This window comes from Macrosteles quadrilineatus, unplaced genomic scaffold, assembly GCF_028750875.1.
Source record: "Macrosteles quadrilineatus isolate MER2022 unplaced genomic scaffold, UCM_ALF_1.0 Scaffold_1__1_contigs__length_201487025, whole genome shotgun sequence".
Taxonomy (NCBI): Eukaryota; Metazoa; Arthropoda; class Insecta; order Hemiptera; family Cicadellidae; genus Macrosteles; species Macrosteles quadrilineatus.
Window position 1 is genome coordinate 120,598,081 of NW_026542594.1, and position 18,917 is coordinate 120,616,997.

The 18,917-nt window shown below is 34.4% G+C and overlaps 1 protein-coding gene across 1 annotated transcript in view; it reads left to right on the plus strand.

Moving 5' to 3' along the window:
* The first annotated feature begins 10,688 nt into the window (after positions 1 to 10,688).
* The window catches only part of LOC128983975 (autophagy-related protein 2 homolog A), a 250,121-nt gene continuing 241,892 nt past the window's right edge, over positions 10,689 to 18,917 (plus strand). Inside the window, exons 1-2 of the mRNA XM_054403259.1 lie at positions 10,689 to 11,280; positions 15,942 to 16,110. Coding sequence (XP_054259234.1) covers positions 11,110 to 11,280; positions 15,942 to 16,110 — 340 coding nt within the window. The 5' untranslated portion in view covers positions 10,689 to 11,109. The remainder of the gene's footprint in view (positions 11,281 to 15,941; positions 16,111 to 18,917) is intronic.

Genomic DNA, 18,917 nt, shown 5'->3' on the forward strand with positions numbered 1-18,917 from the left:
CCTTCCCAACAAGCACAAGCCTAGCTGTCTTCCAGCACAAGGGGAAAACCCCTTCGACCAGGCAGGCGTTGTACATGCTCAAAAGGATCAAGGGGTTGGTAGTCAAAACCTTCTGGAGGACTTCACCGGGTACCCCATCAGGACCAGGAGCCTTGTTGTTCTTCAGGGATATGACGGCCGCCACCAGCTCTTCAGGGCTGAAAAGTGGGACGTCGTCCACCCTTCCGAAATCCCGCAGTGGTCGCAACGCGTGAGCCGGGAAAAGGGACTCGACTATCCTCTCCATAGTGACCCTGTCCATAACGGAAGGTGGAGAGCGGGTTCCAAGTTTCTTGGTTACAAGTTTGTAACCCAGGCCCCACGGGTTGGAATCAACATCGTCCCTTAATTTATCCCAGCAACTGCGTTTACTCCGATTGATGGCTCGACGAAGATACCTCCTAGCCACCCTATAAGCATCCGACTTACGCCGTCTGTCTAGGGGTTCTCTAGCCCTGGTAGCAAGTCTTCTGGCTCTCAATGTTGCTCGTCGCAATTCCGCAATCTCGGCAGTCCACCAGTACACAGGATGCTTATTGCACCGGTATCTCCTGCGAGGCATAGATTCATCGCAGGCCGAGACAATCAGTTCCATCGTGGATGCAACTAACGCCTCTGCGTGAGGCACGCCAGTTGCGGAATGAATATCCGGCGTTCTTCGTAGGATGGCTCCACGTCCAGTTTTTTAATGTTCCATCGAACGGGCACTTGATGAAACGCTGCCGCTTGTCTCTGATGACCATCCAGGACGTCAAAAATTATGTACTGGTGGTCACTGCCCGTGTAATCCTCCAGGACTCTCCAGGATCTGATCCTTGGCAAAAGGGACTCAGATGCAAGGGTAATGTCTGGGATCGTCCCCCGCATCCCAGGGCGGCGGAAAGTTGGCGTGTTGCCCTCATTCAGGACAACGAGTCCGGCTCTGGCAGCAAAGTCCAGACCTTCCAGGTGGTACATATTACTATAACAAGAATAGGATTTGTTTATAAGCCATTAACACCGATTTAAACAAAACATTGTAAAATCCTTTATCAAACAATGGGTCGCTAGTGGCACTCACGCTACTACCAGGGTCGCTTCTGGCACGATTTTTGCTGTGTCGCTTCTGGCACGGTCGCTTCCGGCACGTAATCTACGCAGCCGTTCTCTCAAATTAGTGGAGACAAAGTCCACATATAGTGTGCATTTTTCCAGATATGCACGCAAAACTTCGTATACAGCACAACACTGTCTCAGTGTCTTTTTCCCGGTTATTAAACTCAAGTTGAATTTGATACACACCCAAAAAATCTCTGGTTAACGACTCTGACTGATGCCTAGAAATTTCATTTCATTTACAGTTACACATTATTGCACTTGCGATTTATTTAATCCGTTATGTGAAGCACTTGGTTGTCTCACTTGGTTTTGGATTTCGTTACAAAACGTGATTGGAAATGATTGCAGTATTTGTAAATAAACGGTATCAGCATTCTGACACATACTTTCTCCTATAAGTTTGTCAACGACCTTTATCATGTGTAAGCGGTGAGAGTAAATACGGAAATGGGATTTGAACAATTTTGTTCAGAATTTAAAGGATTATAACATACTAAATTTTTATCAAAATTGTTCTAGCCATTTTTGGGAAAATCCGATTTTTCCGTTATTTTATGGGGTTTTTATGGGAAAATAACATAATTTACAATAACTTTTAACCCGTAATTTTTACAGAAATGGGATTCGTACCATTTTGTTCAGAGTATAAAGGACTATAACATACTAAATTTTTATCAAAATCGTTCGGGCCATTTTTGGGAAAATCCTATTTTCCGTTATTTTATGGGGCTTTATGGGAAAATCCCCATTAAAAATCAAAATTTCTAAAATGAAAAAAACTATCAAAATAGTAAGGACCATAACATACTATGTTAAATAAATAGCTTATTCCCTATATGGGAAATTTGCTAAAACCAGATTTTTTTCTCTAAAATCCTATTTTCGTTATTTTATGGGAAAATAACATAATTTACAATAACTTTTGAACCATAATTTTTACAGAAATTGGATTTCAACCATTTTGTTCAGAATTTAAAGGGCTACAACATACTAAATTTTTATCAAAATCGTTCGGGTCATTTTTGAGAAGATCCAATTTTTTCGTTTTGTTATGGGTTTTTATGCGAAAATCCCCATCAAAATCAAAATTTCAAAAAATGAAAAAAACACCTGGAGATACCATGGATTAGAAACTACATACCAAATTTAATCGAAATCGGACTACAGGTGTAGTGCCTAGCTCTGTACACATCCAGACACACGCACACACACACGCACACAGACACACACACACACACAGACATCACTTCGAAAACCACTTTTTTTGGGTCCAAGGGGACCCAAAACTAATATATCCACTTAAAACTCAAACTCAAAAATGTTGACGAAAACAATACTTTGACAGCTAGAAAAATTCATCTTCATCCAGCTGTTCATCTTTAACAGATTTTAGTTATTTTATAGATTTCGTATTCTCCAAACAGATTATTAGTATTTAATAAATTACGCATGTGGTAAACATTAGGAGAAAACTTGACAAAAATCTCACAAAATTGGGGTTTTGAACGTCCGTTATTTTAATTCAAAAGTAGTGAGGCCATATTTTGATGGCTAAAGACACTCTTGCCAATCCAGTGAATCCAAAAAAACTATTTGAATCGAATGACAACCGATGATCTAGTTTTTGAGGAGAAGGCCGAGTAAAATTCCTTCTGGGCCGTGACAGACAGACAGACAGAAATTGAGATAAGACTTTTTCGGCTTCTTTCATGTATAAAACGTAAAAAAACCAACAATTATATTATTTTGAGCAATGTACAGACAAAACTCTAAGTTGATTTTAATAAATTCGTAAAACCTCAGAGTAATAAAACAAAAGTTGAGTTTTGTTTTATTACTCTGAGGTAAAACCAAAGGTAAACCAAAGGATCAGCTGATATTAACAATACCTTCCCTATCCCGAAATCTCCCATTTTTACCCTTTTACATTACCCTCAAATTCTCCGTTATTTCCCAACCAGCATTGACAACCATTCATAAAATATATTTATATTTTATTTTTTCGACGGTTAATTATTTGTGTATAGAAATAGACTTTTTGGCAAATGCAAAACTCCGAATAGTGTATACGACCAAGGGAGTGGGCGATTTCGTATTACTAGAGGGGAATTGATAATTAAATAATTCGTTAATTTATCAAACAACCAGTGGCAGGCTTATCATCAACTATTAATTGCATTTTATTTTTACCTCTAGTAATCAGAAAATAATCTCCTTGAATGATTTGATTTAAATTTCAAGATCCGCGCTCGTGCTTGCGCCGTTAGCTGTATGTGAACGTTTCACATATACTGTATGTGAACGTTGGCCCTGGAAATAAATCAAATGCTTAGGGGTCAAACTTTTGATGCCATTTATCAAAATATCCTCTATAATTACAATTTTGCGTTGCGCTGGATCTTAAGCTTTAAAATGACACCTCAATCATAAAAATAAGTGAAGTATGTTCGGGTGAAAAAGGGCTGTTGTTACAGCTTATCGAATTAGGAAGGTAGATATTATAAATATGAAAGCTTGTGTGTTTTTTGTTTGTTTGTTTGAAGTTCAATCACGCATAAACCACTTGACGGATTGGGCTGAAATTTGGCATGATGAAAGCTCACATTCCCGATTAACATCTAGGCATACTCTTATCTCAAAAATCCTTTCGGGCTCCGCCCTAGTGGCTCTGGAGTTTCCCATGTTAACCTCATGAGTATTCATATTTAAAGGGAATTAAAGAATTGTCAGTTGTTTCAACTAAAAAAAATTGGTTCTATAATATAAAAAAGCATTAAAAAGCTATAAGATTTACCAACAGCGTGCAGCACTATAATTTTTTTGCATTTATGTAAACAGCTAATTTGAACTAAGCAGCAACAAAAAACTGTGATACGCAATAATAACTGTCAAAGTAGGATTGTTTTAAGTTATGTTTACGTTTTTTGTCATGAATAATTTGTAATTTTTTGTGAATTCGTAATAATTTATTTTTCTTTATTGTTTAGGTGAAGTGGTAGAACATTATGGCTATGGTAGATGTGTAATACCATTAGTGTACCGTCAATTTAAAGTAGCAAATTGTATCAAACTTTTTCTTCCCCCATTGCAAACGCAAAGCTAGAGTAAACTGCAATAAGCATTTTAAACTTATATGCCAACCCCGTACGAAGGACGGATACTCTGCTAGTACCTATCTGATGTTTAATACAAGTCGTATTGTTGTGTATCGATTAAACAAGTCAATGACATAAAATCACATTCTTGATAGGTACTAGATATTAGAGGGTAATGATTAACCAAAGAGCCTTTGATTATTTATATAAACCAATTAATAAAATCAACTACAACAATGAATCTTGGCCGATACGTAGCGTAGCCAACCACGAGGGGTAGATGTCTGGGGGTCGATTTCCGGGGGTAAAATTCCGGTGTCATGTTTACCGGTATTTGTATTTTGATTAATTACATCCGTTAAGTAAACCGTAAAATGTGATTTGATTGAATAAATAATAATTTATTTGTCCTAAAAGTTCGCGGCCGGATATCTACCCCCAAACATGTGACAAGGCGTATACCCCCAAACAATACGACGTAGGCGTTTTTTCATGGGGGTAAATATCCGGGGGTAGAATTCCGGTGTCAGTAGTAGAATTGGTGTAGAATTGGTGACCCTATTTTCAATGCCGTCACTTCATTGTTTTCATATCTTTTCACTTCTCACTATATATAGGCTAGGCTGTATTTCTTGCACTTTTATTGTCATATAGCATGTCATTATTGCAATTTCACGTAAAAATAGTGTATAACATTTAAATAAATGTTTATGATATAAATAATACCATATCATAGTTCAGTACAATCATAGACAAAAAGAGACACCTGACTGAAGCGAGCGGCAGTTGCCGTTCCCACAATTCAACATCCTCCTCAATTATAAGCTATGTATGACTAAAAAAAATCAGGATTACAAGCTATAGAACAAAATCGGAATTATAAGCTGCGCCACTATTTTACCATTATAAGTTTTGAAATTTAAAACGTTTCATACTTTATAACGTTTTAGAGAAATTGTGGCATCTATTCTATAGTCTATATAATTCAGTTTTTAAAATCTTTGTACAACTAAATCTAGAGTTCTACTGGACCGTTTTTTTAAATTAATGGGTCGTTGGAAAGCTTAATTCGTGTAGATTTGCAAATAATCATGAAAGTTTGTTTTTGTTTTGATTTATGGTGAAAATTAAAAAAAAAACTGTTTTCCATAAGAAATACATTGAAAACGGTGTTTTTCACACTTTTTAGTTGGGCGAGACTTTTGGCTGCCTTTTTCGAGTGTTTCCAAGAAGTGTATGGTATCAATTTGTAGGAAATTTTATTCTATTTCAGATTATCACCTTCCACTTTAGTCGATTTCCTCACCATTTAAAAGTTATTTGCAAAAAAAGCTAAGGAACCTCCGAATTTATAGTAATGAGAAAATACTGAGTTAGGAATATTTTTGTTAAACTTTGTACAACTAAATCTAGACTTCTACTGGACCGATTTGGTTAATTAATGGGTCATTGGAAAGCCCAACTCATGTAGATTTGCAAATTATGATGAAAGTGTGATTTTATTAAATCTTTGTGGTAAAAAAGTAAAAATAACAAAAATACATTAAAAACTGCTTTTTCATGTTTCTGTTTTCAAGTTTCTATTTGTAGCCAGCTTTTGGCTGCCTTTATTAAGCATTTTCAAGAAATGCATAGTGGTTATTTGTAGAAAATGTTATTCTCTTTCAGAATATCACATCCACTTTGGTTGATTTTCCCTCCATTTAAAAGTTATTGGCAATAATCTAAGTGATCTCCAAATTTATAGTGGTGAGAAAATACTGAATTACATATATTTTTGTTAAACTTTGTACAACTAAATCTAGACTTCTACCGGACCGATTTTGTTACTTAATGGGTCGTTGGAAAGCCCAATTCGTGTAGATTTGCAAATAATTATGAAAGTTTGATTTTATTACATATTTGAGGCAAAACAATAAAAATAAACAATATTACATTTAAAACGCCTTTTTTCCAAGTTTATATTTCCAAGTTTATATTTGTAGCCAACTTTAGGCTGCCTTTATTGAGTATTTTCCAAAAATACATGATAGTAATTTGTAGGAAATCTTATTCTCTATTAGAATATCACTTTCCACTTTGGTCGATTTCCGCACCATTTCAAAGTTATTTGCAAAAACGTTAAGCAACCTCCAAATTTATAATAATGAGAAAATACTGAACTAATGATTTTGTTGTTAAACTTTTTACAATTAAATCTACAGTTCTACTGAACCGACTTTATTAATTAATAGGTCATTGGAAAGACTAATTCATTTAGATTTGCAAATAATTAATTATGATAGTTTGATGTTTTAAAGATTTACTAGGTGAGACCCATCAAAGTCTGTTGAGGTGCAAGCAAGACCGTTTGACTATCGATGATAAATAACTCCATTTTTTTTTTAAAAAAATAGTGTTGTTCGTGATTTAACAGTGTGCTTTAAGTACGTCTTATAAATCAATAATTTAAATGGAAGTTGGTATTTCACTGAAGGTTCTTAGGTCAAAACAAATAGAATAACGTAATTAGAATTGAGTAAATATATCTAAAACTAAATTCCATATCCAAGATATAATTACATTTATGTATTCTGATTGAGCGATACAGTATCTTTAACTTTACTGATTAAAACTATCAATATCTCAAGTGAAAGCCTTTGAAGTATTCTAAGACCAAGACATATAAAATAGCTTAAATACAATTTGAGTTAGGTACGTATCATTGATTGCTGATAAGTATTACCACAGGGGTCGGTACTAGGCCCCTTCCTTTTTCTAGTCTTAATAAATGACCTAGATCTGAATGTGCATGCTAGTTCTATCCTGTTTGCAGATGACGTAACCTTTTTTAAGACAAGTCCCTCTGCTGCCACAATTAGGGATGAATTCAGTAGCATCATAAGTGAAGCCAACCCTAGTAGCACAAATATGTATTTTATAAATATTTTATATATTTAAAGTTGTATTTGATAGAACCTAGAATAATATATATATATAATATATCTTTAATAACAGTTTGATATATTCAAATATATATTTAAAATATTACCAAAAAGCAATGCAAAATATAAATTAAATATAAGTTTTGAATATATAAAATAGATTCATAATATATATTGATAAAACAAGAATAGAATCTATAATATACATATTTTATATGTATGTTCTTCCTATTAAATATTTTAAAAAATTATGTGTTGAGAATATTTTAAATATATAAAATATCTTTGAAACTATATTATATATTTAAATTATTTATAAATATATTTTGAAACACGTCAGATATTTTTATTAATAAAACAATATTATATTTGTCGAATATATAGCCAATAATCTTTTATAATTAGCAAATAAATAATTTGCATCTTTTTGTTTTTTATAGTGTCTATCAATTTATACATGCATTTTTTGTATGATAATTGCTATTGCCAAAGCGTTGTCACTCTATCATACACGTAAAAAAATAGCATATAGTTAAGAGGCAGTATACATGTTCGACAGCTACATTTGGGTCAAACGAAAAAAAGTGTTGATGGGTTTTATTTTTTTAATTGCAATATGTGACAATGATCATAGAAATCTTGAATAACTGGCTAGAAAAGGGTGCTAGTGACTGGCGACCTTTTAAGAAACTAATTACGGTTGTATATGACGTTCTAAAAATAATTATTTGATTTACATATGCCATAAATTACATAATATTTGTCATAGTATTTAAATTAATTTTTGTAGTTTACTGTATTTGTATTCGTGGAGACTACTCACTATTCACTACAGCACTATTCAACTCAACTACTTGATGCCAAAACAGATTAACAGAATCATATTATACTGTAGTATCAAAAATATTTCAAGTATTGCAACCATTGCAACTGAGGGCCACTCTTTCACCATTTGAAAGCTAATGCTAACAACAGTCACAAGTAGCTAAGAGGTAAAGTAGGAGGCTCATAAGTCGAAAGACCCAGGTTCGAGACCAACCCGGGTTGAAAAAATTTTATCCAGTAATTTTTTCAAAATTCGTTTTTATGAACTATTTAAATCAATTTACTCAACTGATAATTGTGTTTTTCATACTAAATCTTTATTATTTTGTGTTTTTATGTTTAGGTCCCATGGGATGTTTGGAAGAGATATTAAATACATTTTTTATTTAAATATTATTCACTAAAATATATTATTGGAACATATTTTTTTAATATTTAATATATTCAAAAACATATTTTTTATATATTTAATATATTTTAAATATTATATAAAATTGACATTAATACACACTTGAGATATATAAAATAGATTTTAAATATATTTATTGATATGTATTTAATATATATTTGTGCTACTAGGGAAAATGAGTGGTATAAGTCAAATCTTTTGTTTATGAATGTAGAGAAAACTCAAAGCATGATCTTCTCCTTGAACCCTGGCTTAGTAGATTCTAGTCATAGTGTTAAGTTGCTTGGTATTCACTTAGACCCTAAATTATCCTGGAATGTGCATGTAGAGTTTGTATGTAAAAAACTAAGTAGAATTAATTATTTATTGAAACACTTGAAGAAATATGTATCCTCTGACTATGTTAAAACTGTCTACTTTAGTCTATTTCAAAGTGCCTTTTCCTATGGTCTCTTGGGGAAATAGCCCTTCTGTGATTGATGTACTTCTCGCCCAAAAGAAATGTATTAGAATAATGACCGCTTCTGATTATAAAGATCACTGCAGACCACTTTTTATACAAGAAAAGATTTTAACTGTTGTAAATCTCTACATCCTTCACTGCATGCTTCACACAAAGAAAAATCTTAACAGTTTAACTCTTAACAGAAATGTTCATAGTTATAACACAAGAAATTGTAATTCAATAGCTAGACCCTACACCAGGCTGAGCAAGGTGCTCAATTCTTTTGAACAAGTTGGTGTAAAATTGTTTAACAGGCTGCCTTTTGAAGCCCATCTGGCTGATTTTGACCACTTCAAAAAAGTACTTCAAAGGTGGCTTTCAGTCAACCCTTCTACAGTATTGAAGAATTCTTTGCCTGTGATATTAGCCTAGTTTTTTAACCACATTGATTTGTTTTTATCTGTGATTTTATATTGTGATTTTATCTTGTGTAAATTTCTAACTTGTAAAACTTTCATTGCTAGCTGCTTGCCTAGTGTATTATTTATTCAAGTATGTCGCCCACTGTGATTTAACTTTTTTATACTTAATTACTATTGCATATATTATTTAGTAACCCTGTCTGTATTATTCATAATTTATCTTATAAGTACCTATTTTTTTGTGCATGTAAACCTTAAATTGATGTAGCTTGATTGCATGTACTTGTTTACTATTTTGACATGATCTATTGCATTTTATGTATAATGTTTAATGATCAAATAAATCTATCTATCTATCTATCTATCTATTAAAACGATTATAATTATTGTTGATTCGTGATTCAGCAGTGTGCTTTAGGTAGGATTATTAAGATCGGAATCTTAATAATCAATAGCTCAATAGAAAGCTGGTATTTAACTAAAGGTTTTTAGACCAAAACATAAAGGGTTATGTAATTAGAACTGCTGGAATACATCTTTAATTGAAGTAAAAAATACCGGTAAAAAAACAAATTTATATTTTTTCGTTGAGTAATACATTAGATAAATTAATATAATGATCGATGCTTGATGGCAAATGTGTGCTTGCATAGCTTTATATACAGGGACGCATTTTGTGCATAACTCGAAATATACGTCGTAATGAATGCCGATGATTGATGGCAAATCTGTGGTGGCGTCCATACCTTTGGTTTAAGGCCAAAATTATGAAAATCGGTCGGGTAGAAGACCTTTAACCCGACTCGGAAAAGAAAAACCAATAATTGTTATAGATGGCAATAGTTGGTTTACCAGTATGCATAATCTAAACCATTGACTAAGGAAACAAAAGATATTTTTGTTTCCCTTGTCTGTGTCTAAACAAACGAAACATGTGTTAATAATTTAACAGCTTATTGTTATATTGTTATTTAATTGAGTTTACTTTGATTAATAATGTTGTTGTTAACAATTTGCATTTGTGTTTAAAGTGAGTTCCTTATGTTAAGGATGCGATTCTAATGTTATGTGCTTAATCTACGTACCATTAATATTAGTGAGTAAAGTGGTGTATGGATTTCACAACCATTATTTTACTAGAGATCGTTGTATTTGGCCACAACGGGCTCTGTTGCTAGTAGCTTATAATTTTTCGTGAAAGTGCCACATTTTCAAGATTATAAGCTATAGAAAAATTTCACGATTATAAGCTATGCCATTATAAGGTATGAGACCCCACGGTTACAGAGTGGGTTACAGTCTACACGCTTATGTTTACTCGTGTTTTGGTTTTAAATTTAGTACTCTTTGCTGTACACCAGCTGGTACGACGAGAACAATGTTGTCGTTGTGAAATAAAATCGTCTACATTATCAATCTGTCAGCCACCACTCCACCGTTGTAGTCGTCAATGTTTACACTTTACAGTCTACAGTTAGTGGTGATACTTTGGTCTTTGTTGTGAATTTGGGAATATGTGTTAAACGGATGTCACAGCAATAGTTTCATGTGTTTCACTACTTCTCCTTTTATTACTCAGGGCACTTTATGTACGAGTCGGAGTTTTAGATTGCATTTTGCAATACGCAGGCATCAATAAGAGAGTTTAAAACTGAATTATCTTGTGGCATTGACCTTGCATTGTGTAGGAAGTGTTGTTTCGTTATGTTAAACGCAGTCTCCTTAAGAATCATTTAAAACTTAGAAAAGCGTGTTTTAAATAGAACAAATAGTATTGTAACACAATTTCATTAATATAGTTTGGAGTTAGAGTAAAACATATACATTTGTATGGCACAGTTGCTTAGCCACAATGTGGTTTCAATACATACCCTTTAGTGACAACATTAAAAAGAGGGCTATCAGATACCTTCTTCAGCGATATCTGGGACAGTTCTTTGAAGAAAAATTGACTTTAGATCAATTGACAGTTGACTTGTACAATGGCACTGGGTCTGTCACAGATGTTAGTTTTGATGTACAGGTAATGATAAACTAATATATATTCATAATTAATTATAGGCCTAGTTTCATTTAGTCACATTGTGTTAGATTTTGATTTTAATAAACCTAAACTATTGACTAACCACAAGAAGACGTCTCATATAAATCTTATGTCTGATGTCTTCAGAGGTTAGCGTAGCGAGTGTGTTGATACAAACCCTAATCCAACCCGTGTCGAAAAATACACTCTAGGCCTGAGGTCCCTGCATTAGGGCCGTATTTAGAATCTGTGAGGCCCTGGTGGCTCACACTGGAGATTTCCATTGATTATGAATTTTCGGTGGTAATCCAAAATTAAAATGGGGCAAGCCAGAAAAGTCTTTGATAACAAATAGCCTATTATTTATTATAGCCTATTTTAATTGCTTAAACTACTTCCGCAATCGCGGTGAAGTCTTGAACGTAAGACAAAATTTTAGATCGACAATGTCTTTCTCGGTCACGACTTAAGTTAATTGTTAGCCTACCGGTAGCGTCCCCTGCAGTCAGGCAGGCAATCATGGATATCCTTTACGTGAAAGTCTCATTCTTTCACGATGGAATAAACATAGTGAAAATTTTTCACGATTGCGGAGACATCTACATCTCTTAAGATCAGGACAAAATTACGAACACGAAACAAAATACCCTACAAAATGAACGGAATCGTTCTTTGTGATGACGAAATAGTAAACAACCTTTGCGACAGTGGTAAAATTGAGAAAATCTACTGCGATCTTAGAGGAATTGTTAATGTCTCTTTTGTTCTCGGCATTATAGTGAACATTTTTCACAATCACGGAGACACCGACTATGACCCCAGCAATCACGAGGAAATGGTTGACATCTATGGTTAGGAATGAATTGTGAAAGTTTTCTATGTTCAAAGTGAAATAGTAGGCATAAACATCTTGTGCGATCCCGGAGACTTTGTCATCACCTCCCTAGTCGCGGCATAAATTAATTCTGATTTTCTTTCTCATTAAAAAAGGCTTGATTCGAAAATTTAACCTTTTAACTTAATAGATCATCAATGAAGTTTTAAGAAAAATAGTTTTAAGACAAATAGGCTACTTTGAGGCCCCCGGCAACCACTGTTTCCGGCGTTAGGGAAATATGGCCTTGCCTGCAATTGAATTTTGTAGTTTTACTTGCTTTCAATCAATCAATCAATCAATTTGCTTGCAGGGCCGCGTTAAGGGTCAGTGGCGCCCTGGGCAAACCCAAAAGCAGCACCCCCTTATATATATATATATATATATATATATATATATATATATATATATATAACTATAAGGGTTTTGACCACAGCAGTGTAGGGCGGGGAAGAGGGAAGGGGGTTTGACTCATCAGTTCGCCGAAATTCACAGCAGGTGGGTTGGGGATTGAAATGAAATGAAATGATTTATTGTCGTTAAAACTATGTACAAAGTTCATGACAATCGTCAAAATAAAAACAAAACAATCAAGATGGCTCTGGCAACTAAAATTGGAATGAGGGCAATGAACTTGACAGTAGTTGCTATGCGATGCCTCTTGTCCTGCGCCAATAGCTTATTGCACTACGCAGTGATTTGATTACTGTTCAGTACAGTGTGCAGTTCATTACACACGTATTGAACGAGATTCTACTAAGAGAGTATGTTTTTTCCATGGTTCCTACTATAGGCCCGTGCATAGGCTACATTAGCGTAGGAGGGGCACGTCAACCGTAGGCATGTAGACTACAGCTGGCCTAGGTGCTATTCCCGTAATTTGCTGACGTCACCCAAATTGCAAACAAAAAATCAGCTGATGTATTGCTATATAAGTATATATTTGTTTTGATTTGATTGTTATTGTTTTTATAATTTTTCCCAATGGTAAAATGGTGTTTGCAATCTGAGTAACGTCAGCATACGACAGGAATAGCACACCTATGTATTTTCCTTCCTCCATGCAGGCCTACCGCCCTGCCTCTGATAGTACTGTATAGTGAGTGCGCCCGGTTCACACTGCTGTCTGCCTTTCCCTGACTACTTGAGGTAGGCCTATAACCTGAAGGTCGAGTATTTTCAATCTTGTTGTATTTATTTACTTTTGTAATGAGGGAAAATCACTTAACTACAAGTTGAAATCACCCATTTTATTTTTGAGACCCCGGCTGATAAAACCCTATTTTTCCTAGGGCGGGCGGTGGTTCAGGGCGCCCCTTGGGCGCCCCCCAACCACCGGCGCCCCTGGGCATATGCCCAGTCTGCCCGTTTATAAAAGTGGGCCTGTTTGCTTGCTGATCAAAAATGTATACTTATGCATTTTATACAATAAGTGCAAAAACCATACTGTTCAAGGTTTGTCTGCATCCACATGTTAATGAAAATATCTTTTAATTAGGCCTAGGGCCTAATATAAATTAAAGCTCAACTAGCAATCAACATAGTTCTTTGATTGTCCTAATATGCAGCTTTAGAATGCCTCATTTTATAGTTTGTTAACAAATGATATACCACATATCTCTCTGCCAACCCTTACGTGGTTTATGGTTCAACTCCCAGACCTGGAGTTGAGTGGTCGAGTATTGAATTAATTACCTTATAGCCTAATTTAGGTAAAGTTTAGGTGTACAGTAGAACTCCGATTATCCGAATCAATAGGGACCAGACCCCATTCGGATAATCAAAAACTCGTATAATCGGAGTTTTACCGGAATTCCAGGAATTTTAAAGAAAAATCCTCATTTTCGGTACTAAGTGAACTTTTAATTAATAATAATTTAAATCAGAACATGTTTACAGTTTACAATGTTCATAGTACAAGTGTTCTATAGGCTACATGTTATTAAGTCAATAGTGTTCCATCAAAGTCCAAAATTGGCTAAATGTGTTTAATAACAATTCTTTGATATTTTGCAAAACTTATTACTGTAGCTTTACGTTTTTAAAATTGTTGAAATAAGCGATTCGGATAATTGGAGATTCGGTTAATCGGAGTTTGGATAATTGGAGTTCTACTGTAGTTACGTTACCGGTAGTGGTGTTTTTAATTTGTCGGCTATTCTTGGGGGAGAAAGGAAAAGTTAGTAGTTTTAAGATAAAAAGCAAACTTTGAGCATTAAGTTTTAGATTTTATATGTTTACAATGTTTTTATTATTTTTGTATTATCTGACCTTGCCGAGATCGGTTAAAATCTGGTGAACTAGAATCCAATGTTTTTGGTTTCTGGTAACACCAGTCCACTTGGCGATGTGTGATCAGGACACTGACTTAATGGTCTGATCAATGACATCAAGTATCAGTACTTGGTGCAGATTGAATTACCACCGGCGGCAGATTGGTAAGCTAGCTAGCGGGAGCCAGAGAGTGACCATTGGGATAAATACCACGGTTATCTCTCCCCCTCTTGATTGAATGAATTGATTTTTATTGTAACCACCAGCAGCAATTACATTTAATTTCTAAGTGGGTCATGTTTAACACCTTTGATTGTGTCAATAATAAATTTAAAGATGTTATTAAAACATAGCTATTGTTATAGTCTTAGTCATGTTTTAAAACCTGATGAGACTTTGCTTCCATTCTGTACATTTTAATATTTGTATATCAATACCACAGGTAGAGGTAATTTTTGAAAAATAAAGTAAAAGTGTACCGATACGAGTCAAAATGCTGCTGAAAATGAATTAAAGAACTAGGCTACTGAAAACCCCGAAGAAGTATCTATATATTAATTACGTAAGCCGATTCTTTGCGTCAAAATTCTAGGCGACTGGGAAGTCATAGAAAGATGGGAGAGGGTTCAAATTAAAAGACTTGATCCCGTGATAACAGGAAAATAGAATGAAATTTCCAAAATTTTAACACAAAATTAGATATTACGTAAAATGTTCTCCATAAGAATAGCAGTAGAAGCCATTTACTGCTGATTTTTGTTTACTTCAATACAGCTGATCGTGATTTATCAAGCCAGTAAGAAATATTACATTTGGATTACTCATTTGCCAGTCAATTCTGCAATGTACTGTATACTATATACTATATAAAACCAGGAATGCCAATGGGCCAATGGAATGCCTTTACTTTACAATAATTTTGTTAAACCTACTTACTTACTTCTTACTTCATACTTAATCTTTACATACTTCATACTTAACCTTTACAAAAGGAGCATAAACTTAGAAATGATAACTGGGTCGGTGTGCTAATTTAGCGGGTTTGACCAAGAACTAAGCTTAGGCCTATCTAAACACACCTTTATTTGCCTTTTCATATTTGACGAAGACAATTTCCAATATTTTAATCAGGGAAGCATTTTATCATCTTTAGCCAAAAGACCAAAGCTATCTTAGTAAACCAATATTTATGCACCATCATGTTTTCTGCCTTTAGCCTCTGGACTCATTTAAATTATTATTGAAAATAACATCAACAAAAGCATACAAAGACAAACAACCTACTGTTTTACACACAAAAGATATGTTGTACTTGGATATCTATCCTGACACATAGATAATTTGATACTGTTTAAATATTACAATAATTTGTATTACATTTGAGCTTTTCATGGACTTATGTCCCTACAAAACCACTAGTTACATTTAAAAGAAAAGGAGTGGATATTGGCAATATAACTAGCAAACAGCCTTTAACTAAGTTTGTTCAATGATCAATTTTGCTTTATTTCAGGCTCTCAATGACCTTGGAGAACAACACAATGTACCTTTTGAATTTGTTGATGGGTACATTTCAGAAATGTCTGTGTCAATTCCTTGGGCTTCACTTTTGACACAGTCAAGCTATGTCGAAGTCTCTGGAATGGTTTTGACTGTACAGCCTAAACAGAGACAGGATTCAGGTATATTAGCACGTTTTCATCTTGTTTGCCTCCAACAATTGATAAGCAGGCTCTCCCAATAAGTAAAAAAAATTGTAAAAAGCTGTTTTACAATTGTTGTTAAACAATTTTAAAACATTTTGATTTAAACTTCATATAACAACAATTTTAATCCCTAAGATTGAAACAATATTTAAATTGTTTAACAATCAGTTTTTGCGGTATAAAAAATAAGTTTTAATACGAGTTGTAACTATTTTACAACAATTTTAAAACTGTTTTATTTATTTTTGTTATAGGCCTAAACTATTTTAAAACAATTTTCTAAACAATATATTTAAATTGTTTACAATACTATTTATCAATTGTTTGGGTGGTTCTTACAAGCTTCAACAATTTTAATATCAATTTTCTTAACAATATTTAAATTGTTTACAAACCTTTTAAACAATTACTAGTGGTCGTCCAGTGGTCAAAAACTCGACCAAAAACATGTAATGTTCTTGTATTGACTATTGGATACTTAAGTAGACATCCCATGAATATGGACCAGCTGTCGCAATTTTTTTTTAACGCATATAGTTGTGTGAGCCAGTCACCGAATGCGTGTCTTAAATTCTATTTTCTACCTTATTTTTTGTTGCTGACAAAGTTGATGGGTCAATACAGTTGCTATAGCTCATAATAAGTTATACCATAAGTTTGACTTGGTAAAAAACATTGTGTATTCAACAGAAATTAGTCATTTAGATCAGCGCAATCTGTTGGTGGCTCACATCAACTACGACGAATTTAATTTTAGCGAATTTCCCATATAGGGAATAAGCTATTACCGTAGTACTCACGGTAAGACCTGGACCCGGGACCGATTTTTTTTTTCGCTTTGAGGTCCCTAGAGGTCAAAAACACCATCCGTTCAAATTCATATATATATATATATATATCTAATATATAAAATTCTCGTGTCACAGTGTTTGTCTGCAAACTCCTCCGGAACGACTTCACCGATCGTAATGAAATTTGGTGTGTAAATTCTGTAGGTATGCGAATCGGACGTAAACTATTTCCCGTTTCGAAATTCTTAAAAGGGCTCCGCCCCAGTGGCTCTGGAGTTTCCCATGTTAACCTTATGAGAAATGGAATTAATGAATCTTAACAGCTGTTTCAATTAAACAAGTTGGTTCTGTTCTATGATGTTCAATAGCATTAAAGTTACAAGGATTACCAACAGGGTGCAGCACTATTATTTCTTTTACATTTATGACAACAGCTAATTTGCAACCAAAAGGTGAGTGAGCGTAGCGAACGAACTTCAACCTGGAGGCGAGTGAGCGTAGCGAACGAGCTAACCTGAAGGCAAGTGAGCGCAGCGAACGAGCTCCAACCTAAAGGTGAGTGAGCGTAGCGAACGAGCTCCAACCCAAAGGTGAGTGAGCGTAGCGAACGAACTTCAACCAGGACGTGATTGAGCGATGCGAACGAGATCATCTTGAAAATTAAACGTAACGGTACTTTCTTTCCATCGGTCTGTCTTAGGGGAAACCTATAACTTAGGCGATACGAAGTTCGCCGGGTCAGCTAGTTTATATATATATATATATATATGTGTGTCCGTTAGCGTTATAACTCGAGCAAAAATTATCCGATTTTGATGAAATTTGGTACAAACGTGTAAACCTACGTTTATTCGAACGAGTTCGCGAACCAGCATGATCGGACCATGGGAACGGGGGTTTATGGGGGCTTTTATGGGGTAAAAATGGGTTTTTCCTATTTTTGACCCAAAAAACATAAAATTTTGCAATTTCTTTCGAAACTATTTTGTAGAGCTTAAAAAAACAAATAATTTAGTATATTGAAGCGTTATAATGCGCCTAATGGTTACGGAGAAAATTCCAAAAAATTGTAAATTTAAAATTCCCATGTTATTCTTATAGAGAATAAGTAAACTGTTGTAGTTTGCTTGTTTATAAACATATTTTGCCCAAATTTGGAAAATGTTTTTATTTCTTACTAACTATTAACATTTTACATAAAAAACACTTTTACCCTCCCTGTTGCAGCAAACCTAAGTATGTTTTAAACTGATTCTATTTAAATAGGGAATAAATGTGATATTTTTAAGGAGACATTTTAGTGTAAATCCATTCAGGGAAATGGAAATTTGCTTAGTCTGCAGGTTTGCTGCGGCGGGGGTATTTAAAACTGGTGACAGCTTTAACACGGGGATGGAATTTTAAGGTACAGGCTTCTCTATTTTCACCCCATGCTGTAAATAAAACATGTGATTGTAATTTCTTCCATTTGTTTTGATTTTCTGTTTATATTTTGATGTTATTTCGTCGCCATCATGGCAACCCATAAAGCCCATGTTAATCTATATATTAATACGCAAGCAGTTATCTTTTCACAGTCATAACTCGATAACGGCTTGACGGATTTTAACGGTTGATGTGTCAAATTAAAGGTTTTTTCATGTAGATGTCCAAATACGTCTCAGGATAATAAGAAAGGGCATCACTTAAGTACAGTTAACCCATTGCACTCCGACGTCCGAATTATCGGACGTTGTCATTTCGGCCAAAAACTCCGTGGTCCAAAATATCGCACGTCAGCAAAATCTCCCGAAAAATCCGACGTCCGAAATATCGGTCATCAGTAAAATCGATCGTACTGGCTATATGAATAGTCCAAACGCGCTGATATTGTGACATATTTGTTAGAAAGAGTTGTGAAATGTTACTCTATGCTTTTTTTTCTCTTACGTAGCCGTAATTTTTTGCTTGTCATTTTTATTTTGTGGTCTATGGCGCTGGCCGGCTGACGCA